The sequence below is a fragment of the Hemiscyllium ocellatum genome, chromosome 9 (genome assembly GCF_020745735.1).
Source record: "Hemiscyllium ocellatum isolate sHemOce1 chromosome 9, sHemOce1.pat.X.cur, whole genome shotgun sequence".
Lineage (NCBI taxonomy): Eukaryota > Metazoa > Chordata > Chondrichthyes > Orectolobiformes > Hemiscylliidae > Hemiscyllium > Hemiscyllium ocellatum.
This window is the reverse complement of record NC_083409.1, coordinates 96,352,404-96,379,228: the sequence shown is the minus strand read 5'-3', so window position 1 is coordinate 96,379,228 and position 26,825 is coordinate 96,352,404. Positions and strand designations below refer to the sequence as shown.

At 40.4% G+C, this 26,825-nt stretch overlaps 1 protein-coding gene across 2 annotated transcripts in view; it reads left to right on the top strand.

The window, feature by feature from the left end:
• The window catches only part of LOC132819169 (scinderin-like), a 43,156-nt gene that overhangs the window by 1,015 nt on the left and 15,316 nt on the right, over positions 1-26,825 (top strand). For both annotated transcript variants that reach the window (XM_060830591.1, XM_060830592.1), the window contains exons 2-8: positions 5,263-5,446; positions 5,551-5,705; positions 14,581-14,742; positions 16,507-16,656; positions 16,754-16,843; positions 16,996-17,128; positions 24,505-24,593. In XM_060830591.1, coding sequence (XP_060686574.1) covers positions 5,266-5,446; positions 5,551-5,705; positions 14,581-14,742; positions 16,507-16,656; positions 16,754-16,843; positions 16,996-17,128; positions 24,505-24,593 — 960 coding nt within the window. In that variant the 5' untranslated portion in view covers positions 5,263-5,265. The remainder of the gene's footprint in view (positions 1-5,262; positions 5,447-5,550; positions 5,706-14,580; positions 14,743-16,506; positions 16,657-16,753; positions 16,844-16,995; positions 17,129-24,504; positions 24,594-26,825) is intronic.

Below are 26,825 nucleotides of genomic sequence, written 5' to 3'. Positions count from 1 at the left end.
AAACACACTTTTGACTGCTTCTCCGATTGCATGTGAGTGCAGACTGTAACAAATTAAGTGCAGGCTGTAACAGACTGTTGAAAGCATCGACAGTATTTTACATTCTACATTACATTCTAGGCTGTAACTCCGTGTGAGCTTTAACAGCCTGTAATGTAATGTAGATGAAAGCAAAATACTGTCATTGCTGGAATTCTGAAATAAAAATGAAGTGCTGGAGAAAGTCAGCAACTGACAATATTTTTTGGGGAGAGAAACAGCGAAGACTTTTCGAATTAAATGTGACTTTTTTGGGAGTTGAGAATTATTTCGGGTTTCCAGCATCTGCAACATTTTGCTTTTGAGTGTTGAAATTACTGAAACTTCTCTTCCAGGTATGCCCATCTTAAAGAAGCCCCTGCATTTATAGAGTCATAGAGATGTACAGCACGGAAACAGACCCTTCGGTCCAACCTGTCCATGCCATCCCAACCCAATCTCCAAAGCGATTTCCTTTTTCACCCTGTTCACCATTATTGCTTTCCATTGGCCTCTTAATACTGTATTTGACAAAGTAACTAAAATACAGGCTGTTGCAGACAGCAACTAAGTACAGGCTGTAACCAATTAACAGTGCAGATTGTAATAGACTGTAATGTGCAGCAGGTTGTAACAGACTAACACTACAGACTGTAATATGAAACAGGCTGTAACAGACTAATAGTGCTGACTGTAACAGACTAATGTGAAGCAGGCTGTAACAGACTAACAGTGCAGACTGTAATAGACTGTAATGCGAAGTAGGCTGTAACAGACTAACAGAGCAGACTGTAATAAACTGGAATGTGAAGGAGGCTGTAACAGACTAACAGTGCATACTGTAATAGACTGTAATTTGAAGCAGGCTGTAACAGACTAACAGCGCAGATTGTAATATGAAGCAGGCTGTAACAGACTAATAATGCAGACTGTAATAGACTGTAATATGAAGCAGGCTGTAACATACTAATAATGCAGACTGTAATAGGCTGCAGTGTGAAGCAGGCTGTAATGGACTAACAGTACAGACTGTAATAGACTGTGATGTGAAGCACGCTGTAACAGACTAACAGTGCAGACTGTAATGTGAAGCAGGTTGTAATGAACTAACAGTGCATAGTGTAATAGACTGTAATGTGAAGCAGGCTGTAATGGACTAACAGTGCAGACTGTAATATGAAGCAAGCTGTAACACACTAATAATGCAGACTGTAACAAACTAATAATGCAGACTGTAATTGACTGTAATAGGAGGCAGGCTGTAACAGTTCTATAAGAAGGATGTGGAGAGGGTGCAGAGGAGGTTTACTGGAAGGTTGCCTAATTTGGAGTGTACTAGCTATAAGGAGGTTCGATGAGCTTGGATTGTTTTTCCCTCGAGTGTCTGAGGCTGAGGTGACCTGAGAGAAGAGTATAAATTTATGAGAGTTATGGATAGAGTGGATAGTCAGAGTTATTTTTCCAGGGTGGAAATGTCAAATGGGAGGGGAAATAATTTTAAGGTGAGAGGGAGAAAGTCTTAAAGATGTGTGAGGCCAGCTTTTTTGACACAGAGGTTCTTGGAACACACTACCAGTGGATTAGTTTAGACTGGCACCATGGTCAGCACATACATGGTGGGCTGAAGGGTCTTTCTTCTGCTGTACTGTTCTATGTAACAGACCTTTCTAGTTCAGGCGGTAAGAGACTGACTTGGTGCAGGTTGTAAGAGACCGTAATACAACAGAGTGGAACCACAGTGGGGTGGGGGAGGAACTGCCGTCTGGTTACTCCCCATCGCCGATCACGATCACTTTGGGCTCTGTTGATTTGTAAATCTTAAGGATGTGGCGGTGCATGGGTTAATGATTCCAGAGTGTTGTCGCTGTCAGCGTTGATTGAATTTTAATGCCTTCTTTTCCCCTTAAAGTAGTGTTTTTATTTCTAACGGAGTAGAAGTATAAGTAGCAAAAGTCTGAGTGATGAGGGAAAAGTGTAGATATTCGAGTTCCAGGTTAGTACCTGAAGTGGTGACAATCGCATGTAATCCTACGCTGTTGGCTGTGAGCAGGATGTGGGCTAGGTCCATTCCGGTATAAACCTCTTCCGTTCCTTGTTCCTTCCTCTATCTGCGTACTCGCTCGTATTTCTTGATTTGAAGAGTGCAGTGGCTCCTGTTCAGGGTGTTTATTGGCGATACTATGCTACTCTCCTGTGCCCAGTATTAGGTACTGGGAGTAACTGGGCTGGGCTGGGCTGGCAGCGGGAGGGGAGGAGGAGTTTGGGAAGCAAATGCCTCCAGTTTCATACCTACTATTGGTCCTTATAGGTGAACAACAAAATCCCAATTTAATACCTAACCCTGTAATCACTGATCTAAAACCAGGGTCAATTCAAACCACTAGTAGGAAGCTGCAGAAGACATTGATGTTAACTTTCGGAATAATGCTGCTTCCCTGAATTACATTGTCCTATTCCCCATATTGTTTAATTTCCCACTTTCCAGCAACAAGCTAAAGCACTTGTAAAAATTTCAGTAATAGACAGATTAGATTAGATTCACTACAGCGTGGAAACAGGCCCTTTGAAGAGTAGCCTACCCAGACCCATTTCCCTCTGACTAATGCACCTAGCACGATGGGCAATTTAGCAAGGCCAATTCGCCTGACCTGCACATCTTTGGACCACGGGAGGAAACCCACACAGATATGGGGAGAACGTGCAAACTCCACACAGACAGTCACCTGAGGCTGGAATCGAACCTGGGAACGTGCTGTTGTGAGGCAACAGTGCTAACTACTGAGTCACCTGTGCCACCCTATTAAAAAACAACCCTAATCCCTGGCTTAGGATGATTCAACAATTATTGTTACAACGAATTCCACATTTCAACCAACTGAAATGCGAAGATTTCTTTTTTAACTCCTCATTTGGATTATTTTCCTGCCCTGAGTACTGTCAGTAATTTATCATTATTTGCAACCTAAAATCCTTTAGACTTTTGTAGACCATCCTTAGCATATTCCCCCACAAACCTCTCTTTTCAAAGTGAATGCAAATTGCAAGCAACTTCCTGGAAGATCATTTATGATCCATCATTATTGTAATAGCACACACCATATGTTTCACAACAAAACAGAGAAAACAGGAACAGGAGTAGAGGCCATTCAGCCCTTTGAGCCTGCTGCACCCTTCAGTATGGTCATGGCTGATCCTGTATTTCAAATGTCATATTTCTGCTTTCCCTCCATACACTTTAATATCTAAAAAAACTCATTAACCTCTTTCAGTGACCCAGCCTCCACAGCGTTCTGTGGGAGCAAATTCCACAAGTTGACCACCTGCTAAGAGATGTTTCCTCATCTCAGTCATAAGTTGCCTACCCTGTATCCTGAGATTGTAAGCCCTGGTTTTAGACTCCCCAGTCAGGGAAAGCAGCCTCCCTGCAACTAGTTTCAGTCAGAACCCCTCTTAGTCTTCCAAACTCTAGTGAGTACAGGCTCAGTCCAACCAATCTTTCTTTATGGAACAGATCTTCCATCCTCAATATCAGTCTAATGAACAGCCATTGCAGTTCCTCTATAGTAGTGAACCAAAACTGCACACAATACTCTCGCCAAAGCCCTGTGTAACTGCACTAGCTCATCCCTACCTCCAAAATCCAATCCTCTTGCAATGAAGGCCAACATATCAGTTGCCTTCCTAATTTCTTGCTGTAATTCCCTGTTTACTTTCACTGAATCACGCATAAGGACATCCTTAGCCTATTCCCACAAGCCTGATTTATGCATCCACATTTCCCAAACAAGCAGTCCCTGGGTTGCAAATGTTCTTCAATCCATTCACAAATTAATTTGTACACAGGTCAGAACACGCAGGTCAATATAAAACAGTGATTTGTAAGTACAGGAACTGTTTGTAGGTTGGACCTTTAACATTATACCACTGTATGGGATCACGTTCATAAGTACATTCGTAAGTATGGAAATCAGGTCCCCTGTGTATCACCATTTACATCTTACTCTGCCTTTCTGTTTCCACACTGAAGTATAAAAATGCACGTTGGTACGCTATATTGCATCTGCCCGTGTTTACCCACACGCTCAAGTTGTCTAGATCATCCTTAAGCTACCTTGCATCCTCCCTCCACCACCACCTAGTTTCAGTAAATTGGCAAAAAGTAAACACCCCGCTGGGATTCAAACACCGAATGCCTTAGCAGCACCTAGAATTCTAGCATGCTACTCACTGTGCCGCTGTTAAAACATAATTTCTTCCCCAGAAGATTCAGTAAAATGTCAAACTGATTGGGAGGAATAAATTCTCAAAAGTTTTGTATTTCTAAAGTCAATTTAAATTCAACTTTAAATAGTTGAGAAAGAAATGCACGAAAAACTAGAGGAGTGGCCATTATTTTCCAAATATACCAAAATACTCGTGAGGTTTTATTTCTGTTTTTAAAAATCTTAATGATTTGTTCATAGAAGTAGTCTTGATAAACCATGAGTGTCAAGTACAAGTTGGAATAGTCAAAGAATTAGTTATTAAACAACTTTCTGAGGGCATTGAGAATTCACCTTTTAAGCGGTTACATATCTTGTAATGGATAAGCTTTACAGTCATCTCAGAGGATTAACCTTCTCTTTGTCCTGACAGGATACCATTTTCTTGATCAGCTTGGAATCAAGTCAGTGCCAGAGTGGCACTGTGTTAAGATATTTATTGGACCATCTGGTCTCAGTCTCTTTCAAGCAATAGAGAACTAAATTAAGACATTCAAACTGAATCATAAATTTAACACTGGGACATAGGGTGGGGCAATTATGCAGTGCATAAGATTGTTTTTAACCTCATGAATATCCAAATTTTGTAACCATTTTGTTCTCACTCATTTTAAAGTCTTGACTTTTTTTTGCTGGAATAGGTTCTAATTTTTGTTTCAGATTTTTTACCAAAGCCCTCATCTGTTTTTAGTTAATTCTTTCCTGTGGGTAAATTACAAAAAGATGCTGGCATTTACTGAGTGCCTGTACTGCTCCAGATAGTCGCTCCATTGTAAAATGGAGGATATAGAAAGCCACTGCATTTCACAGATGATTTGGGTCATTGCCAATCTATCTTGAATTTTATTACATGTACTGAGTTTTCTTTGAAATTGTCCACAGACAAAAAAAAATTAAACCTCAGCATTCTGTTTGTTGTCCTTGCTTATTGCTGATGTAAATCCCCAGTTATCCACGAGCCAGTCTCCTTTACTCCCCACAGATAATGGCTTTTCACAAGGCTTTCGAGAATGCTGGCAAAAAGCCTGGGCTGACCGTGTGGAGGATTGAGAAACTGAATCCTGTCCTCGTTCCTGAAAATCTCCATGGGAGTTTTTACACGGGCGATGCCTACATTGTACTCTATACAACTCCAGATTTTAACTATCATGCCCATCTCTGGTTAGGTAAGTCTATGTTCATATTTACATACAGATTTTAGTGCAATATTGATTAAAGCAGTTTGTTTTAAGTATTTTAGGCTGATATTTGATTAAATACTTTCTTCCAGGAAAAGAGTGCAGTCAAGATGAATCTGGATCTGGTGCCATGTTTTGTACTCAACTGGATGACCGTTTCGGTGGTAAACCTAAACAGTATAGAGATGTACAAGGCAGTGAGTCCAACACGTTCCTGGGCTATTTTAAAAATGGACTTGTATACAAGGTAATGTAGACAATAAACATGACCTTTATGGACTCAAAAACAGAAATTGCTAGAAAAGCTAATCACATCTGGCAGCATCTGTGGAGAGAAATCAGAGTTAATGAGCAGCATGGTGGCTGAGTGGTTAGCGCTGCTGCCTCATGGTGATAGGGACTCAGGTTTCATTCCAGCCTCAGGTGACTGTCTGTGTGGAGTTTGCACATTCTCCCCGTGTCTGAGTAGATTTTGTCCCACAGTCCAAAGATGTAAAGGTTAGGTGAATTGGCCAAGCTAAATAAGACCATAAGACACAGGGGTGGAAGTAAGGCCATTCGGCCCATCGGGTCCACTCTACCATTTACTCATGACTGATGGACGTTTCAATTCCACTTACCCGCACTCTCCCCATTGCCTTTAATTCCTTGCGAGATCAAGAATTTATCAATCTCGGCCTTGAAGATACCCAATGTCCCGGCCTCCACTGCACTCCGCGGCAATGAATTCCACAGGCCCACCACTCTCTGGCTGAAGAAATGTCTCCTCATTTCCATTCTAAATTGACCCCTTATAATTTTAAGACTGTGCCCATAGGTCCTAATCTCCCCGCCTGACGGAAACAACTTCCCAGCATCCACCCTTTCCATGCCATGCATTATCTTGTAAGTTTCCATTAGATCCCCCCTCAACCTTCTTAACTCTAATGAATACAATCCCAGGATCCTCAGCCGTTCATCATATGCTAGGCCTACCACTCCAGGGATAATTCATGTGAATCTCCACTGAACACGCTCCAGTGCCAGTATGTCCTTCCTGAGGTGTGGGGCCCAAAATTGGACACAGTATTCTAAATGGGGCCTAACTAGAGCTTTACAATGTTTCAGAAGCACGTCACTGCTTTTACATTCCGACCCTCTTGTGATAAATGACAACATTACATTTGCTTTCTTAACGACAGACTCAACCCGCAAATCAACCTTTAGAGAATCCTGGACTAGCACTCCCAGATCCCTTTGTACTTCAGCTTTATGAATTTTCTCACTGTTTAAAAAATAGACCATGCCTGTATTCTTATTTCCAAAGTGCAAGACTCACATTTGCTCAAATTGAATTTCATCAGCCATTTCTTGGACCACTCTCCTAAACTGTCTAAATCTTTCTGCAGCCTCCCCACCCCCTCAGTCCTCCCTGCCTGTCCACCTAACTGTGTATCATCAGCAAACTTCACCAGAATGCCCCCAGTCTCTTTATCCAGATCATTAATATACAAATTGAACAGCTGCGGCCCCAACACTGAGCCCTGCAGGACCCCACTTGTCACCAGCTACCATTCCAAACAAGAACCTTTTATCCCAACTCTCTGCCTTCTGTCAGACAGCCAATCCCTAATCCATGCCAGTAGCTCGAACACTATGGGCCCTCACCTTACTCAGCAGCCTCCCTTGAGGCACCTTATCAAAGGCCTTTTGGAAGTCTAGATAGACAACATCCACTGGGTTTCCCTGGTCTAACTTACTTGTTACCTCTTCAAAGAATTCTAACAGGTTTGTCAGGCACAACCTCCCCTTACTAAATCCATGTTGACTTTTTCTAATCCGACCTTGCACTTCCAAGAATTTAGAAATCTCCTCCTTAACGATGGATTCTAGAATTTTACCAACAACCGGGGTTAGGCTAATCGGTTTATAATTTTCCACCCTTTGTCTTGATCCTTTCTTGAACAAGGGGGTTACAACAGCGATTTTCCAATCATCTGGGACTTCACTGACTCCAGTGATTTTTGAAAGATCTCAGTCAACACCTCCGCTATTTCTTCAGCCACCTCCCTCAGAACTCTAGGATGTAGCCCATTGAGGCCAGGAGATTTATCATTTTTTAGACCTTTTAGCTTTTCTAGCATTTTCTCTTTCGTAATGGCTACCATACTCAACTCTGCCCCTTGACTCTCCTTAATTGTTGGGAAATTACTCATGTCTTCCACTGTGAAGACTGATACAAAGTACTTATTAAGTTCTTCAGCTATTTCCTTATCTCTCAGCACTAGCCTTGCTACATCAATTTGGAGCAGCCCAATTTCTACTTTTCCCTCTCATTTGTTTTTTATGTATTGAAATAAACTTTTACTATCATTTCTAATATTTCTGGCTAGCTTACCTTCATATTTGATCCTCTCTTTTCTTATTTCTCTCTTCGTTATCCTCTGTTTGTCTTTGCAGACTTCCCAATCTTCTGATTTCCCACTGCTCTTAGCCACTTTAAAGGCTCTCTTTTTTCTTTGATACATTTCCTGCCTTCCTTTGTCAGCCATGGCTGTCTAACCCTGCTCGGAATTTTTTTTCATCTTTAGGGATGAACCTCTGTACTGTGTCATAGATTCTTTAGTGTGGATTTTTTAAAATTTCTAGACCATACAAAATTCAATCAGTTCCTAATTTTGGCCTGTTAATGAGCATTTAAATTTCAATTGTAGCTTTTAGATCTGTCTAACTGGCTGTGACGAAGAGTCATTAAAGCAGCTGAATAATAGTCCAGGAGGCACTATTTAAACAATTCAGGGACTTGTGGTGCGGTAATCTCACTAAATCTGCTCCAGTCTCAAAAGTTAACGATTATGGATGATGGAAATCCGAAAGAATCACAGAGAATGCTGGAAAAATTCTGCACACCTGGCATATGTGGAACAAGGAACAAAGTTAATGTTTCAAGCCCAGAATGTCTCATCTTCATATGTCCTCAAGAAGAATCATTCTGGACTTGAAATGTTAATTCTGTTCCTCTCTCTACAGAAATTGCCAGACCTGCTGAGTTTTTCCAGCATTCTTAGAGTTTGTTTCAGATTTTGCTTTGAGTGTAAGCATACAGTTTTTCTTCGTGAGTACAACTCAGGAGCAATCTTACATGAAGCATTCTTTCACTCCATGTCCTGGCATGTAATTCGCATAACAATGGTGTATCAAGTGAAATGTGATCTCTCTCAGGAGAATTTAAGATATGCACAGGTAAAAAAAAATTAAAATGTCACAGAAGCTGGAAATTTGACTCAAAAACAAAATGAGTTAAAGAAGCTCAACAGGTCTGGCAGCATCTGTGGAGAGACCATTAAGCCATAAGATGTAGGAGCAAAAGGAGGTCATAGAATATAAAACATTACAGCGCAGTACAAGCCATTCAGCCCTCGATGTTGCACAGACTGTGAAACCAATCTGAAGCCCATCTAACTTACACTATTCCATCATCATCCATATATTTATCCAATGGCCATTTAAATGCCCTTATAGTTGGCGAGTCTACTACTGTTACAGGCAGGGCATTCCATGCCCTTACTATTCTGAGTAAACAACCTGCCTCTGAAATCTGTCCTATATCTATCCCGCCTCAATTTAAAGCTATATGCTCTCCTGCTAGCCATTACCATCCGAGGAGAAAGGCTCTCACTGTCCACCCTATTTAATCCTCTGATCATCTTGTATGAATATATTAAGTCACCTCTTAACCTTCTGTCTAACGAAAACAGCCTCAAGTCCCTCAGCCTTGTAAGACCTTCCCTTTATACCAGGCAACATCCTGGTTATGCACCCTTTCAAATGTTTCCAAATCCTTTCTATAATGCGGCAGTCAGAACTGTACGCAGTACTCCAAGTGTGGCTGCACCAGAGCTTTGTACAGCTGCAACATGACATCATGGCTCTGAAATTCAATCCTCTACCAATAAAAGTTAACGCATCGTATGCCTTAACAACCCTATCAATCTGGGTGGCAACTTTCAGTGATCTGTACACATGGACAATGAGATCTCTCTGCACATCCAAACTACCAAACATTTTACCATTAGCCCAGTACTCTGTATTCCTGTTACTCCTTCCAAAGTGAATCACCTCATACATTTTTTGCATTAAGCTCCATTTGCCATCTCTAAGCCCAGCTCTGCAGCTTATCTATATCCCTCTGTCACCTGTAACATCCTTCTGCACTGTCCATAACTCCACCGACTTTAGTGTCATCTATAAATTTACTAACCCATCCTTTTATGCCCTCATCCAGGTCATTCATAAAAATGGCAAACAGTAATGGCCCCAAAACCGATCCTTGCAGTACACCATTAGTAACTGAACTCCAGGATGAACATTGCCCATCAACCACCGCCCTCTGTCTTCCTTCAACTAGCTAATTTCTGATCGCAACTGATAAATTACCATCAATTCCATGCCTCCATATTTTTTGCAATAGCCTACCGTAGGGAATCTTATCAAATGCTTTACTGAAATCCATATACACCACATCAACTGCTTTACCTTCATCCACCTATTTAGTCACCTTCTCAAAGAACTCAGTAAGGTTTGTGAGGCTCGCCCTACCCTTCGCAAAACTGTGCTGACTATTCCTAATTAAACTATTCCTTCTAGGTTGTTATAAATCCTATCACTTATAATCCTTTCCAACATTTTACTCACATCCAAAGTAAGGCTCACTGGTCTGTAGTTACCAGGGTGGTCTCTACTCCCCTTGTTGAACAAGGGGACAATATTTGCTATCCTCCAGCCTGGCACTATTCCTGTAGACAATGACGACATAAACGTCAAAGCCAAAGGCTCTGTAATTTCCTCCCTGGCTTCCCAGATAATTTTAGGAATAGTCCCATCCAGCCCAGGAGATTTATCTATTTTCACACTTTCCAGAATTGTTAACATCACCTCCTTATGCTCCTTAAGCCCATTCAGCCCATTACGTCTGATTTGCCGTTCAAGGCTGAGTAGATAACGTTCAACTCCATTTTCCTGCCTTTTCCTCATAACCCTTGCTTCCCTTACAGATTAGAAATCTGTCTTTGTCAACCTTGAATATACTTAGAGACCCAATCTCTACAGCCCTCTGCAGTAAACAATTCCACAGATTGACTGTCCTCTGAAAGAAAACAAAATCCTCCTCATCTCTGTCTGAAAGAGGCAACCCCTTACTCTGAGAATATGCCCTGTGGCCCAAGGGGAAACAACCTTTTCACGTCTACCCTGTCAAGTTTCTTAAGCATCTTGTATGTTTTAACGAGGTCATCTTCTAAATTCCAATGAATACAGGCCCAAACCACGTAGCTGCTCCTCATAAGACATTCCTTCTATACCAGCATCAGCCTAGTGGACCTCTTCTGGATTGTATCCAATGCTGGTATATCTTTTCTTAGATGGGGCCCTAAGCTGTTCGCAGTGTTCTGGTTGTTGTCCAGCTGTTGTCGTATATAGTTTTAGAAAACTTCACTATTTTTGTACTCCACTCTCTTTGAAACAAAGACCATTTGTCTTCCTTATTCCTTCTGAACTTGGATGCTTACTTTTTTGTGATTTGTGCACAAGGACTCCAAATCCCTTTTTTTCATAGCTTTCTGCAGTCTTTCTCCATTTAAATAATATTCAGCTCCTCTATTATTCCTGCCAATGTGCTTAATCTCACATAACCTCAATAAAAAAGAAGCACATTGTCAAAATGGTGAGTAGTTGCAAAGCTCTGAAATGCTGAAAAATCTGGCTGTCATAGTGTGTGAATGGCAGCTGGTCAGTATGTAGTAATAGCAAATAACCAGGAAAGCTAACAAAATTACATGGTTCATTGTGAGAGGAATTAAATGCAAGAGTAAGGAGGTTATCCTTCAGTTATAGAGGGCATTGGTGAAACCACACCTGGAGCTCTGTGTTCAATACGGCTCACTGTATGTATGCAAGAATATTAACACATTGAAAGCAATTCAGAGAAGGTTTACTAGACTAATTGCCTTATGACAAAAGGCTAGTCAGGCTAGGCCTGTATCCCCTGGAATTTAGAAGAATTGGAGGTGACGTGAAGCATACAGATCCTGAGTGGAATTGACTGGGTGAATGTTGAAAGGATATTTCCTCTTGTAGGAGAATCTAAAACTATGGGGTCATAGCTTAAAAGCAAGGGCATTGCCCATTTACGTCAGAGATAAGGAAAGTCTTCATCTCTCAGAAGCTTATGAGTCTTTAGAATATTCCTTCTTTAAAAGCAGTGGATGCAGAATCTTTAAATATTTTTAAGGCGGATGTCGGTCAATTCGTAATTACCCAAGGGGATAACAAATTATTGGGGTTACGCAGGTGTGCAGAGTTGAGGTTAAAATTAGATCAGCTAGGACGTTATAGAATGATGAAGCAGGCTCAAAGGCCTAAGTAACCTACTCTTGTTCCCTGTTCATATGTTCTATTTTCCCATATTCTATTCAATCTGCCAAATTTTGGCCCACTTGCTTAACCTGTCTTTATGTCTTTGCATCCTCTGGATGTCATCCTTATCACTTGCCCTCCAACATTGTGACTCCTTTGGAATGGCATTGCATTTAACATGTTAACTGTTCCTCTCTCCACAGATACTGAGTCTCCAGCACGTTCCCTTTCTTACTTTGAACTCTCTGTTTTTATACGCTATTCTAGTCTTTTACTCTGTCGCTTCTTAATTTCTCCCAATTTAGACAACTGAAGGCAGCAGAGGATCTATTACATGAGGATAAAATAAGTGAACAGTCAGGAAGTGGTAGATTAACTATCATATATAAAGGTGCAATGGAAGACAAATGAATAATATGTGCCACATATGATAGAACTGAAAGAGCCAGGGATGAAATTGAAAGAGATCTTGGCAGTTTAATTGACTTGATATTCAATAAGTCTAAGCAATGACGGCAGCAATCAGCAAAACAAATAAACATTCAGGGAAGCTAACCTATTGCTGGAGTCACATCACATCTGGTGTATTGTATCTAGTTAAGGCTACTATCCTCAAGCCTTAAAGGTGATTCTCGGGACCACATTTCCTTTGTGTGTGAGACAAGTATCGTGCTGTCAATCTGCAGAGTATTTCCATAGTTAGATCTCTCTGAAAGCATTGGCAAATTCTTCACTTTTCGTGGTCCATTGCAGAAGTAAGGAAGCAAGGTTGAGTTGAGTGTTGGGCTACAACCTACAGTCCATCCTAAGTCTAAGTACCTGCTTTGCTGTCAGTATCAGCTGGTACCCTGCCTGTATAATCATGTTTCAGCTTTAATGCTTTAAATGTAGGGCCCATGAATGGAAGCTTTAAAGAGGTATTGATTTTTTTTTCCATTTCTTAATGTTTAAATAATTTATCAAAAAAAACTAAACACAATGGATTCTAAGCAAGAAAGCTGTTTTTAAGTTTACTTCAGCTCCTAATGGAACCTAACGGTACATAATTGACATTCTTTTTAGTTGTTCATGGAAAGTGGAAAATCCACAACCGAACTACATCATGCTTTTTAAAAGTAACTTTCATTAATGAGAATTAAATCTCAATAAAGGTACCAATGCTGCTTTGTGTAAGGAGTTGCACATTAGGAGCCTGACCTGGAACTAATAAATGCGGAATTTTCTGGAGATTGTAGAGCTGAGATATCTGCCAGGCTGGTTCTTCTTGAAGGGGGGTATCAACTATCTATTCAAGCACTCTGTGCACAGCTTTGTCCAATGGGAATGTTGCATCCCAAATGAGAATGGCTGGGATAGGAAAACCATAAAATCATAAGGCATAGAAAGCCATTTGGCCCATTGAGTCTTCTCCTGAATTCAGTGAGGTTGTGGCTGATCTGATAATCTTCATCTCCACATCTCTGCTTTGATTCCCTGACCGATTATAAATTACTACAGTAGACAAGGCATACATTGACTGCCCTCTGAGAGAAAATAAAAATCCTCCTAATCTCTATCTGAAATAGGCAACTCCTTTCTGTGAGAAGTTGTCCTCTAGCCCAAGGGGAATCAAGCTTCCTGCATCTACCCTGTCAAGTCCCCTAAGAATTCCCTGTATGTTTCAATAAAGGCAGCCCTGTATTTTAAACTCCATTAAACATAGGGCCAACCTACTCAACCATTCCTGAAAAGGAAATCCTTCCATAGCTGGGGTCAGCCCAGTGAAGATTCTTTCGCCTCCAAAGCTAGTATGTCTTTCCTGAGGTTAGGGGTCTGAAGCTGTTCATATATTCCAGCTGTAATCTGACTCGTGCCTTGTACAGTTCAGGGAATTTTGAATGTGGGATGAATGCATCAGCAAAATAGCAATTTCTCTTTTTTGTACCAAGTGTTAATGTCAACCATTCAGGGAGCTGAAGGTTGGGTTACTTTTAGAGTGAAGCTTTCTTTATTACACCTGTATCATAACTCTGTATTCCATGTCTATCATTTTTATAGCATGTCTGTCACATTATAACCAGATTTTATTTTGCTGTCAATTTACAATTCCATGGAATTAGCTTTAGACTATAATCAGATTCCTTTCACTCAGGATCTTTCAAGCCGCAGTTCTGAGGAAGGGTCACTCAAGCTGAAATGTAAACTCTGATTTCTCTCCACTGGTGCTGCTGGAGCTTTTCCAGCAATATCTGTTTTTGTTTCTGATTTATAGCATCTGCAGTTCTCTCGGTTTTCCTTAAAATGATCAGATTGGTTTCGAGTATATTCCAGGCCCCAGATTATATCCTATGACACACAGAACTCAAAAGATTAATTCTGATGCATTATTTAACATTCCCCACATTTTCCAGAAACATAATTCAGTTGTAAACTGTTATGAAGAAGTAATAAAAATGTTTTTATTCATCCAACTACAGTATCTTCACTGTCTCCACTGCCAAAAGCACTGTCAGATGAGTTCGTTGGGCTTGCTTAAAAGGTTTCCAGACCGCTGGTGTTTCTGAACAGTACATTTCTCAACTGGAACAGTTCCTGTATATTTATCTTAACCTAGGTTAAACATTAGAAGCCCATGACAATATAAATACAAGAGCCTGTGGGACACGATGAGATATTTCGGTCTTATTTTCTAAAATGTAACTCACTTCATAACGTTCTGCAGTATTTACAATTTTGTGCTACCTTTGCAGGAAGGAGGGGTTGCATCTGGATTTGCACATGTAGTTACCAATGATATCAATGTCAAGAGACTGTTACATGTTAAGGGCAGGCGCAATGTGAGAGCCCGTGAAGTACCTTTCAATTGGTCCAGCTTTAACAATGGAGATTGCTTCATCATTGATGCAGGGGCGGTGAGTGCTTCATGTTAAAGTCTCATAGCAACAGCAGCATGTTTATACTTTGATCCTTATTACTTCTCACAAGCTTACCTATTGTATGCTATCACTCTGGTTATGAAGATGAGGATTGATATCCCTAAATTGTGCTAATGCAAGCCAACCTACCTCATGATTTCCTTTCCTCTTAATTTTCTTTGACCTGGAGTTGTCCTGATTCCACATGTTCCAGCCAGTCTTTGTTAACTTTACTCATGGGCCTGCTTTACATGGGAGTACAGATTAGCAACAATAACTTGTATTTATGTAGCACCTTTAACATAAAAAATTGCTCCAAGATGAGTCACAGCATCACAATCAAAATTTGACACCAAACCACTTCAAGAGACGGTGGAATGAATGACCAAAAGAATGGTCAAAGAGATTTTAAAAAGTGCCTTAAAGGAGGGAACGGAGAGAGCACAGTTTAGCAAAGGAAGCCCAGAGTTGAATGCTTTTGCAGCTGAAGATGCACCAACAATGGAGCAGTGACCAAAATAAGGTTTACTCAAGAGGTTAGACAGTGGGAGGCTGTGAAGGATGAGTGTGACTATGGAAAGGCTTGGAAAATAAGCATGAGACTTTTTTACATTGAGATGTTGCTGGACTAAGAACCAATATAGATCAACAAGTACAGAAATGCTAGGAAAATAAGGTTTGCAGTGATGGTCTTATGTTTATAAATGGTAAAATACGAGGGGCCAACTAGGAATATACTAAAACAATCAGGTCTAAAGGTAATAAAGGCATGAATGGGGAGTTTAGGACTGAGGCAGAATCAGAGTTGAGTGATATTACAAACCGCACATAGGAGGTCTCAGTGAGGGTCAGCAATGTCGTTTTTAAGCTGCAATTCAAAGAAACTGAAGGGAGATGAGATTTAGGGAAGGAGTTGGTCCTGCAACATCGCAATGTAAATATTTTCATGCTTACTTTTCAAGCCATCCTTCACATCCTCCCACTGTCTAACACTCAAATTCTGGCCTCTTGAGCAAACCTTATTTCGGTCACTGCTCCATTGTTGGCGCGTCTTCAGCTGGAGAAGCCTTCACCTCCGGGATTCCTTCCCTACACTGTGCTCTCTGCATTCCCTCCTTTAAGGCACTTTCTAAAATCTCTCTGACCGGTCTTTAGATCATTTATCGTAGCATCTCTTGAAGTGGTTGGTGTCTAATTTTGATTATGATGCATCTTGGAACAGTTTTTTTTATGTTAAAAGTGTTTAATTACAGGCCACAGATACAGTCTTATATAAGATCTGAAACACTCATTAACTGGGTTTCGCTATGTCTTTAAATGTCTGGGGAATGTTCTGGGTGAGTATCTTTTTGATCTTTAAAAATCAAGGACAAGCCCAGAGTGTATATGCCTCCACACTAAGGCATGCCTATATGTTGCTTTGCACAAGCGAAAGTAGGAATCATCATGTAATGGGAAGTGCTTGAATCACCACCAGCATTGTTATCGACACTGTGCACCGTAAATTATTGTCATCATCTCAATCTAAAGCAGAGAGATTGGGGCAAAGTGCAATTCACGAAAGGCAAAATGAAAAGGCTGAGGATGGGTGCCGGATGCAAAGTTGGGTTACAGTACCTTTTTCAAGTTTAAGCTATTGATCAAAAGATGATTTACAAACATTAATGGCAATCAGAGAGCTATCAGAGGGCAAAAATGCAATTAGCATAATGATTATACTTAAGTACAGTTTTAGGAAATGGTCGAACTTTGGAATTGCAGATGATCTATCAGTGGAATGGATCAAAGAGCAACTTTCAAGAGCGAATAAAGTGCTGTCAGCTTGCGAAAAGTATCCGCGATGGAGAGAGGATGGGCCGTGCCAACATTGAATCAGTGGATGAAGGATGTGAGCCATCACATGTTATTGAGGTGAGTATATGGAGGACACATGGGGGTTTGTTGTGGTGTTTATCATAGGCTGGTAGAGTTCCACAAGGTTAAATGTTGCCTCTTTTTTTCATGACAGTTACTGGGTACCAAGCCACCCATTCCAGATGCAACTGTTGAGGATGTGAAAGCAGATAAAGCCAGCAAGACAAAAGCCAAACTCTACATGGTAACCATCTGCTTTTAATAGAGCATGTTTGATAATGTAGGATTTCTATTCCAATTCTTGGTGCTTCAGTTTTCTCAATTAACAGCAGCACTTTCATAAAGTATTACGATAAAACACAAAGTTGGTCACCAAAGCACTGCAATTTCTTTCAGATTTCAGATGCTAGTGGACAGTTGACTCTAACAGAGGTGGCTGCTGAGAATCCGTTTTCCATGGCTACACTTTCTACCAAGGAATGTTATATTCTTGACAATGGGCCAAATGGCCACATATTTCTGTGGAAAGGTAAGAAAATATAGATAATGTAACGAAAATTTCGAAGCTGGATATTTGAAAAGAAAGTGTAAAACACTCTCCATTAATTGCAGTTTGTCCTCCTGAAACTGACCTGTTTATTCTGAATTTCTGTTTCCTGTTGGTTAGTCAATCCTCTATGCATGTTAATGTATCACCCTGAACATGATGAGCTCTTCTTCTGTGGAATTGTATTGCATTTTCTTATCGTTATCTACATGACCTGCCACTACTTTCTAAATAATAAGTTCTAGCATTATCACAATGACAGATGCTGAATGACTTGGCTGATGATTTACCGTTTGCTGCCTCTCTTCCATGAATCATTATGTTACATTTATGGCTTTCCAATCCACTTGGACCTTTGCAGGATTTGGGAGTTTTGAAAGATTAGAACCACTGTCTTCACAATCTCTGCTGACACTTCCTTTAAGACTACAGTATACAGATCTACCATCAGCTCAGTTAGTTTCCTGGTACCTTTTCTTGAGCGGAATAGTTAGCGTGATCACAAACATGGCCATCAAAATGGCTGACTGTGCAGACAGACCCTGTGACATAACTTCCTGGCATCTGAATTAGGATGAATCTGCACATATTCGTTTGATATCACATGTTCTGTGCTTAATAATGTCACCGGCTGTGCGTATGTAAATAGCATTAAAGATCTAAAGTTCCATCTGTGCAGGGGATCCAGGGACTGAGAATGAGGACTGGGGGCAAAAGCTGGGAATGGGAGCAAAGCTTTAAAAGTAACACTGGCTGGTGAACTGTAGAGCCAGGCAGCTCCTTATGAAGGTGAGGGAGAGATATCAGCTCTGAATCTCAACTTTGGGAAGGAGAGAAGATGCCACCAGCATTGAGAACTCCCAATGGCTGGTTCAGTAGGCTATCCTTCCAATTAGAAGGCAGCCGCATCTGTCACTGGCTTTTCCAGATGGAATTCCTGCATCTCTGTATTCCTTGAGCCACGTAAGCTTAGTTTGCCCAGGCAACACAGCCTCTCTCTCAAGAGAATGTGGGTTTATAAAATTCCTCCTCCCCTTCTACTTTTATTTTCCTAATACTATTCGAATGCCTTCTGAGTCTCCTGCTGTGAAAACGGTTGAGGAGTATTTGTTCACAGTCTTTGCTATTCCCACAAACGACCATCAGATGTAAGAGCAGTAGGCCAATCAGCCCATCAAGTCTGTTCCACCATTCAATAAGATCACGATATGATACCCTTCGTTCCTTTACAATTTAAAACTTCATCTAACTCAACCTTGAATGCACTTAACCACTCTGCTGTAAATAATTCCACTGATTCTCAACATTCTGAGAGGAAAAAAATTCCACCTAATCTCTTACTCTGAGGTTATGCCCTCTGGTCCTAGACTCTCCCTATGCTGTCAGGCCCTCTGAGAATTTGTTACTTCCCATTAATAATTCTAAAATCTCATTCTTGAAGTGATCAATGGTTACATTTGTGACTTTCTTCCTTTTTATATATTTGTGGAAGCTTTCATTTCTATTTCATATTTCTAGTTTTCAGTTCTACACCAGTTTGTCCCTCTTTTTTAAAGTCATTCTTTACTGCTTTCAAAAGTCTTTTTTCCAATCTACTGGGCTACTACTGACTCAGTGGATGTGAAGAACCCTTGGGGGAAATTATTGCTGATAATGTTTACAGGAACAAGCAATCTTTGAAACAGCCGTGGTCACTTCCATCCAAAAAGGTGAAACTTGCCATTCAGAAACTGATGACTTATTAATGTCAACAGTTAATATAAAGTGCATTGCTCAGCCAGTAGAAAAACATGGTGGTGACCAAACCAACGCAATAGGTTTAAGTGATCAGGACAGAATGAAGTCACTGCAGTACTGGCAACACCATGCACTTGTGCATTTCATGAACATTTAGCCTAATGATACCTCATTTTATCTGGGACAACAGTCAGAATACTGCACTTCACATTGACCACAATGGTGAAGGAGATATTCTGTACAGGACATTGCCCATGTATAATTCCCAAAAGACAGGAGTACTTTTGGGTCTGATGGTTTGCCTGTTTGAATAGATCCTCACTGATCGGGTACTTGGGCTGTCCAGTGTAAGTGAGAGAGTACCTGTGAAAACCTGTCACAACACTAATTGCGATGGATTTGGCCTTGGCCTGACTTGTCTTATTCACCAGGTTTCTGCTGCTAGTTCTCCAGTTTGTTAATTACTAAGGTCCCTTAACTAGATGAAGTTGGATAGGAAACATCAGACAACAATAACTCTGAGGCAGGATTGGAAATTGCTGGAAAAACTGACCAGTTCTAGCAGTATCTGGACAGAAATCAGAGTTAATGTTTTGGGCTGATTGACCCTTCCTCAGAACAGCATTTCTGTGCAGTTTTTGTAAGATTGTCTGATCAGTTCAAGCTTGCTCTGTTTTTCTTCAGGATCGTTATCTGCTTCATCCAGGCTTTAGTAGCTAAATGCAATATATTATACAAGGAGCCATTCACTGTGACTCTTGGGACTATTACACAGTTAGCATCTAATCTCTTCTGTTTAGTGCAATAGTCTTCACAAAAAAGCAACCTTTGTTTCCACATCATCTGGTTATATGGAATATTCAGAAAAGCCCTGAGCCAGTGAAAGTCCTTTATGTTGACATCTTTCTGTTGAAATAGTGAATTTGAAAAATTTTGCTTTGATGAATGTGATAAGACGTAAAACTCCTTGGTGCTCTCCTTTGAAGTACAATTCGAAATGGATACTGCATGTGAATCTCTTGGGATTTAGATAGACTTTGTGCAGTCGGCAGTGCCTCTCTGAGTTTGATAGGAAATTGTAGGCAATTCACCTGTGGTTTTCTGATAGTCCTGAGCAGGTTCTCAGTGTCAGTTCACTGCCACCATGCAGTCTTTTGTAGTTGGAAGTATAACTAATAGCAATCATATGCTTTATATTCCAATTTATGCCATTAGTTAAAATACTTACAACTTCCATACACTGTAAATAATTGCAAGTCATGACTACATTGAAGTTCCACTGGCACCATGTTTATAAAGTTTATTTTCTTCCTGAAAGTGATGACCCGTGACATCTAACATTTTGTGTTTTGCTTTTGTTGTGAATTCCCCCAAAATCACTTTTCATCAGATGTTTTGACCTAATTTATCATTTTGTTTCCTCTCACATGGTACCCATTGCATGGACTTGCTAAAGGACAGACTCTTTATGCATGGCCCAAGATATAAGGGAAGAAGTAGGGCATTCAGCCCATCAAATCTGCTTTGTCATTCAGTAGGAGACACCAAAATCCCAGAGGGCCATGATCTTTCTCTGTCATTAGTGAGGGACAGCTGGTGATGAATTTAGCCTGGGACTCTCCACACTTCAGGTGAGGGGCAAAGTCAAGAAGGTAGGAGCCTCATAGTGACCACATCACTAAGAAGCTAACCAGCCTACTGAGCTAACCAGTTCCCAATCAATATGACCAGGATTGATCTGGTTTGTGGTTTCATCTCCATTTACCCCTCCACCAGAAGCCTTCATATCCTCTTCATCAGTCTAAGATAGAGATGAGTTGGAATTTCTTCTCTCAGAGAGTAGTGAAACTTTGGAATTTTTTACCTCAAAGGGCTTCATAGGCTGGGTCGTTAAGTTTATCGAGGTGAGTTAGTCAGATTTTTAATCAACAAAAGAATCAAAGCTTTTGGGGAAAAGGCAGGAAAGTGGATTTAGGAACAGCAGAATTGGCTTTCATTAGGATGGGGATTGAGTTTAAGAGCTCAACTGTAACTCTATAAAGCCCTGGTTAGACCGCACTTGGAATATTGTGTTCAGTTCTGGTCGCCTTATTATAGGAAGGATGTGGGAGCTTCAGAGAGGATGCAAAGGAGATTTACCAGGATGCAGCCTGGACCGAAGGGCTTGTCTTATGAAGAAAGGTTGAGGGAGCTAGTGTTTTTCTCATTGTAGTGAAGAAGGATGAGAAGTGACTTGACAGAGGTGTACAAGATGATGAAAGGCATAGATAGAGTGGATGGCTAGAGACTTTTTCCCAGGGTGGAAACGGCTATCACAAGGGGGCATAATTTTAAGGTGATTGAAGGAAGGTTTAGGGGAGATGTCAGAGTTAGGTTCTTTACTGACAGTATGGTGGGTGTGTGGAATGCACTGCCAGCAGTAGTAGTAGAGTCAGATGCATTGGGAAATTTAAGAGACTCTTGGATAGGCATATGGATGAAAGGAAAATGTAGGCTAGTTTGATCTTAGAGTAGGATAAAAGGTTGGAACAACATCGAGGGTTGGAGGGCCTGCACTGTGCTGTACTGTTCTTTTTTCTATGTTCTATCAGATCAGCTATGATCTCACTGAACAGCAGAGCAGTTTCAATTGGTCAAATGGTCTACTTCTGCTGCTACGAGTTATGGTCTTCTCCATCGAAATCTATCCAAATTAGACATAAATAAATTCAATGACCACTGTTTATTTGGGAAGAGAATTACAGACTAATGACTATTTGAGAGAGAACAGAATTCTTCTCATCTTTGTCTCAAGAACAAGCAGTTTAATCCTAAATGTGCCTCCCGGTTCTAATCTCTCCTACAAGGAGAAATATCCTTTCAGAGCCCATCTTGACAAGACTACTCAAGACATTTATGTTTCAATAACTTAACTTCTCATTCTACTGAACTTCCAATGGATATAGACCCAACCTATTCAACTTTACTTCATAAGATGTCCACTTCATCCCAGGAATGAGTTAAGTGAACCTTCTCTGAACTGCTTCTATCACAGTTATATTCTGTTTAAATAAAGAGACCCAGAATTGTATGCAGTAAGGTTATTGGTGATCCGATACAGTACATACTTATTTGTCCCCACCCCCACAATAAATCTGGACTCTAAGAAAGAATCAAAAGTGGTGTCAGCATTTTGGAAATTTCCATTTTAAATGTTAAGAATCATTCAGAGATAGGCTTCTTAAGTCAAATCCTCTATTCAGTTGGTAAAATAATGCCTGGATAACTGCTTAGTATTTTCAATGAAGTGATTGTTATCTACTTTAGAAATGGTTCTTAATGCCAGCAAAACCAAAGAACTCATTATTGACTTTTGATGGGATGTTACTCATGCCCCCTACACATCAACAGCACAGAAGTGGAACGAGTGGAAAGTATCAAGCTCCTGGGAGTGGTCATCCACAACAAGCTTTTTTGGATTCTTCATGTGGACGCACTGGTTACAAAGGCCCAACAACATCCCTTCTTCCTCAGGCAGCTGAGGAAATTTGGCATAACAGTGAATACCCTTGCCAACTTTTACAGGTGCACCATCGAGAGCATTCTGTCTGGATGTATCACTACCTGGTATGGCAACTGCACGACTCAAGATCGGAGACGGTTACAGAGAGTTTTGAACTCAGCCTGAATGATCACAAAGGCCAACCTCCCATCTATAGAAACCCTCTACCAGGCCCGCTGTCAAGGAAAGGCCGCCAGCATTGTCAAAGATCCATCCCACCCTGGCAATGCTTTTCTACAACCTCTACCATTGGGGAGAAGGTACAGAAGCCCGAACACAAGCACCAGCCGGTTTCGAAACAGTATCTACCCTACTGCTGTTAGAATACTGAATGGATTCACAAACTCTTAACATATACTGGTGTTTTTGTTTTTGCTGCTGTTTACCTATCATTTACTTATCTATGCTACTTAACTCTGTGATCTGCCTGTATTGCTTGCATTTTCACTGTGCCTCAGTACATGTGATAATAAATTCAATTCAATTCAATGAATCTAACATTAAGATATATAATGGCACAAAATGGGAAATACTAAGTTTAGTTTGAGTTTCTAAAGAAGAGTCTTTGGACATAAAACATTAACTCTGTTTCTCTCTTAACAGTTGTCAAGGTCAGAAATCACACAAGGTGAAGCAGGTTAGAGTCCAAAAGCTCCGAAAGCTTGTGATTTCAATTAAACCTGTTGTGCCTGATAACTTGATGTCGTGTGACTTCTGATCATTCCACATCCCAGTCCAACACTGGCACTTCCACATCACGGCTACCATCTACTTCACAGATGCTGTTCGTCCTGCTCAGTTTCTCTGATTTTCTTTGTTTTTGATACAAACTTTATTAGTTTCCAAAAGGCCTCTCGGCCTCACACTGGAAACACTGGGCTGAGAGTAGGAATTCTAAAGACAAAGCTCTTTCCAATATTTCTGGAGATTATTCCATTGAAGTTACAAGAAAATGTCAACTTCTTGGTGTATAGATAATTACAGATGTATGGGTGATAACGAAGCTGTACTAGTTCATGAGCTTCTAAGTTAGAATTAAAGACCCCAGTGTTCATGTTGTTGTGGTGGCTTCATAGAGTTTAGAGATGTACGCATAGAAATAGACCCTTCAGTTATGACCACCCACATCTTATACTCAATGCACTGATCAAAAAAGGCAGCGTACCAAATGCCTTCTTACCACTCTGTCTACCTGAGATTCCACTTTCAAGGAACTAAGAACCTGCACCCCAAAGTCTCTTTAATAATTTTTGTGGACTTTAGTTTGAAATAAAGTAGAGGTCAAATATAAGACACATTGAAAATTTTTATTTTAATAAGACATTTCTTGGAAAACATATGGTTCCAGATAATTAATGATGGCTGATTCCTTGAATTCACCTCTGGCAAAACAGCTCAGTGTTTTTATGACTGGGTGTTCTGCTTGAATGTTGTTTTGCACAATTAGAGATTTTCTGGTTAGTTGCGGGAAGCCTGCTAAGGAGCAGGCTACTCAGCTCATGTCTCCTGTTGCTGGAGCATCTTTGTTGTGAAAAGTGTATGAAACCTGATTGTTCCCTTGAAGAGCAATTGGAACACTTCTCAATATATCTGCCAGGACCTCAGAAATAGCTGTCCATATGCCAGAGCACCAGACCAATGACTATATGAGAATATCAAACTTTATGCATTTTTTTCCTGCAATGACTGACTAAGACTTACTGGCTAAAAGTTTTTTTTCCCCAAAGCATATCTCTGACAAGAAAAATCCGTTTTTTACCCTTTACCTGAAGGGTGTGCCTTTGCTTTTGCGTTATATTGTGATGGTAAGCATTCATACTTTCATTTTATAACCTGCGTTTTGTAATTAATTCTGTATCTTTGTGGAATAAGTTTTTGTTTCATAATAAATCAATAATTTTATGTATTGTATGGAAACCTGATGCATGAGTCTTTTATAATTCTAAGTCTAGGGCCATATCAGGAACTAGGTAAAGCAATTAAATTAATGTTATAACCCATGGGGTAGCAGGACTAGAGCAAGACAGTGCACTGCGACAGTTTGGTCACAACAACATATCAATTATGCTTCTTTCTTCAGGAAAGGAGGCCAGTAAGACGGAACGAAAGGTCGGATTAGAAACATGCGAGTTCTTCATAAACCAAAAAGGATACTCCAAGAGTACTCAGGTAACCAACAACTTCCTAACACTTACTGTCTCGATTCACTACAGTGATTTGGATGGTGAAAATAGGAGCAACTCAAACTATTAAGACAGACATCATGTTGTTGTTTTGCAGAGTCACATTTAAACGTAAGTTGAATAAACCTTGATAAGATTACAAGACAGTTAGCTCCTCATAATGATTACTTTGATTTTTAGTAAACTACACGTAAACTACATTTACAGCAGTGCAACAAATTATAGGGTGACGTCATCAGAGCTTTTGCTTATTCAGTTGTTCCTCAGAAAAGTGCTGCAAACCTCATGGGACAATTAAATGAATGTCATTTTCCTGTAATTTCCACTGATGGCACAGCAGCTGATATGGACAACACATAAGAAAGTTCAACAACAACTATTTATGATGCTCTTAAGAAATATAAAACATCTCTCGCATTTCATAGGGACATTAAGTAGCAAATGTGACACCAAATGCCAGAAGAAGATATGAAGACAGATGGTCAAATGCATGGCCAATGAGTTGAGTTTTAAGAAGTGCCTTCAGGAACGAAACAAGGTCAAGCGATAGAGAGGGAGTTCCACAGTTTCAGGCCAGAGCAGCTGAGTACACACTAACAATGTGTGGGTGATTAAGTCAGGGGCTTAGTTGAGCAGGGTTGTGGGGCTGGAGGGGTTTACAGAAATAAGAAGGGGAAAGATTCTGGAGAGTTTTGCATTGCCCTCAAAAGTCCTGAGATGATTCGGAATTGCAGAGAACAGAGGGCCTAGACTTGCCCTGTATCTTCTAATTTAAAGTTTCAAGTTAAGAGGGGTTTGACCCCCATTTGACACATCCATGTCAATGATCATTGTTTAGCTCCAAAATAAGATAATTATGTCTTGAGTATCATCTTGCAGTCTCAATTTAAGTTTGTTCAAACTATTGAGGAAGTGGTGTATGAGTTCATGTTTCTATAGAGTTTTCCATTTCCTCTTTTTCTCCAACTCAGAAATGAATATACTTCCTCTGTTATGTGATTGCAACACAGTTAGTGGTGTACACTTCCTAAAAGCTATGATTATTGGATTTCTGTGATGGGATGTAATGGGGTGTGCACTTCTGTGAGATAAGCTTAATTAGGGCAGAATGTTTGACATTAGATGGCTATAAAAGTCTTTGACAGCTTCCTCCATTATTCTGGATTCAGACTTTAATGTTCAGAGATTAAGCAGATTTAACAAACAAAGGGTTAAAATTTGGGCCACACTGGGCACGTTTACTAGATCCTCTGCTGTTTGCTGCTAACCATATTGGGTAAGAGGTCACCTTTACCCCAACACAAAGCAGGCCTTGGGTTATTTACTTTTGCAAAGAAGGAATCTGTTTTGATGTTGCAGGTTTCCCTGAGACATCTCGTGACCCCACAGACATCCTATTCTTCACTCATCTAGGCTGACTGACTCCATCATAAATGGAGTACAGAAATATGAAGTGAATTTGTGGCTGGAAAGGTGGTGCAGGAGGGAGATCTTTAGAGTCCTACAATACTGGGGCTGCCTCTGGGGAAGATGGCAATTGTAGAAACCAGACCTGAACAGAGCTAGGACTGAGTTCCTTGCAGAAAGTGTTGCTATTGGTATTGAGGACAGTTTAAAACTAGGTCAGCAGAAGTACAGGAACAAAGAGAAATATCAGAGAATAATACCAGAGTGCAACAAATGCTGGGAGAAGCAGATAGCACCAGAATGTAGAATAATAAGCTAATCGGTGGAGTCAAACTAAGGGAGAAAATAATGAAATATATAATGGGATTGCACTGAATGTATGTGAATGTACAGTGTATAGTTAATAAGATTGGGAAGCAACAAGTACAGATTGCCGTGTGGGATTATGGTGATATTGTGATAATGTAGACTTAGTTTGAGGTTTGGCAAAACTGAGTGTTCAGTATTAATGGGTGCAAGTTGATCAGAAAGATAGAGAAGCAACAAATGGAGGAGTGGTGGCGTTTTTGGTTAATGAGAGCAGCCCAGTGCTGGAGAAAGAGACTGTTCCAGTGATTTCAGGGACAGAATCGATTTGGCTAAAGCTAAGTAACAAATTACATTCCTTTGTGTAATTAAAATACCATCAACTCGTGGGAAGAATAATGAGGATCAGATCTGCAAAGAAATTACAGGGAGGTGCAGTAATCAAAGAATAATTACATGAGAGACTTTTAATTACTTGAATATAGATAGGGATTGGGGTAATATT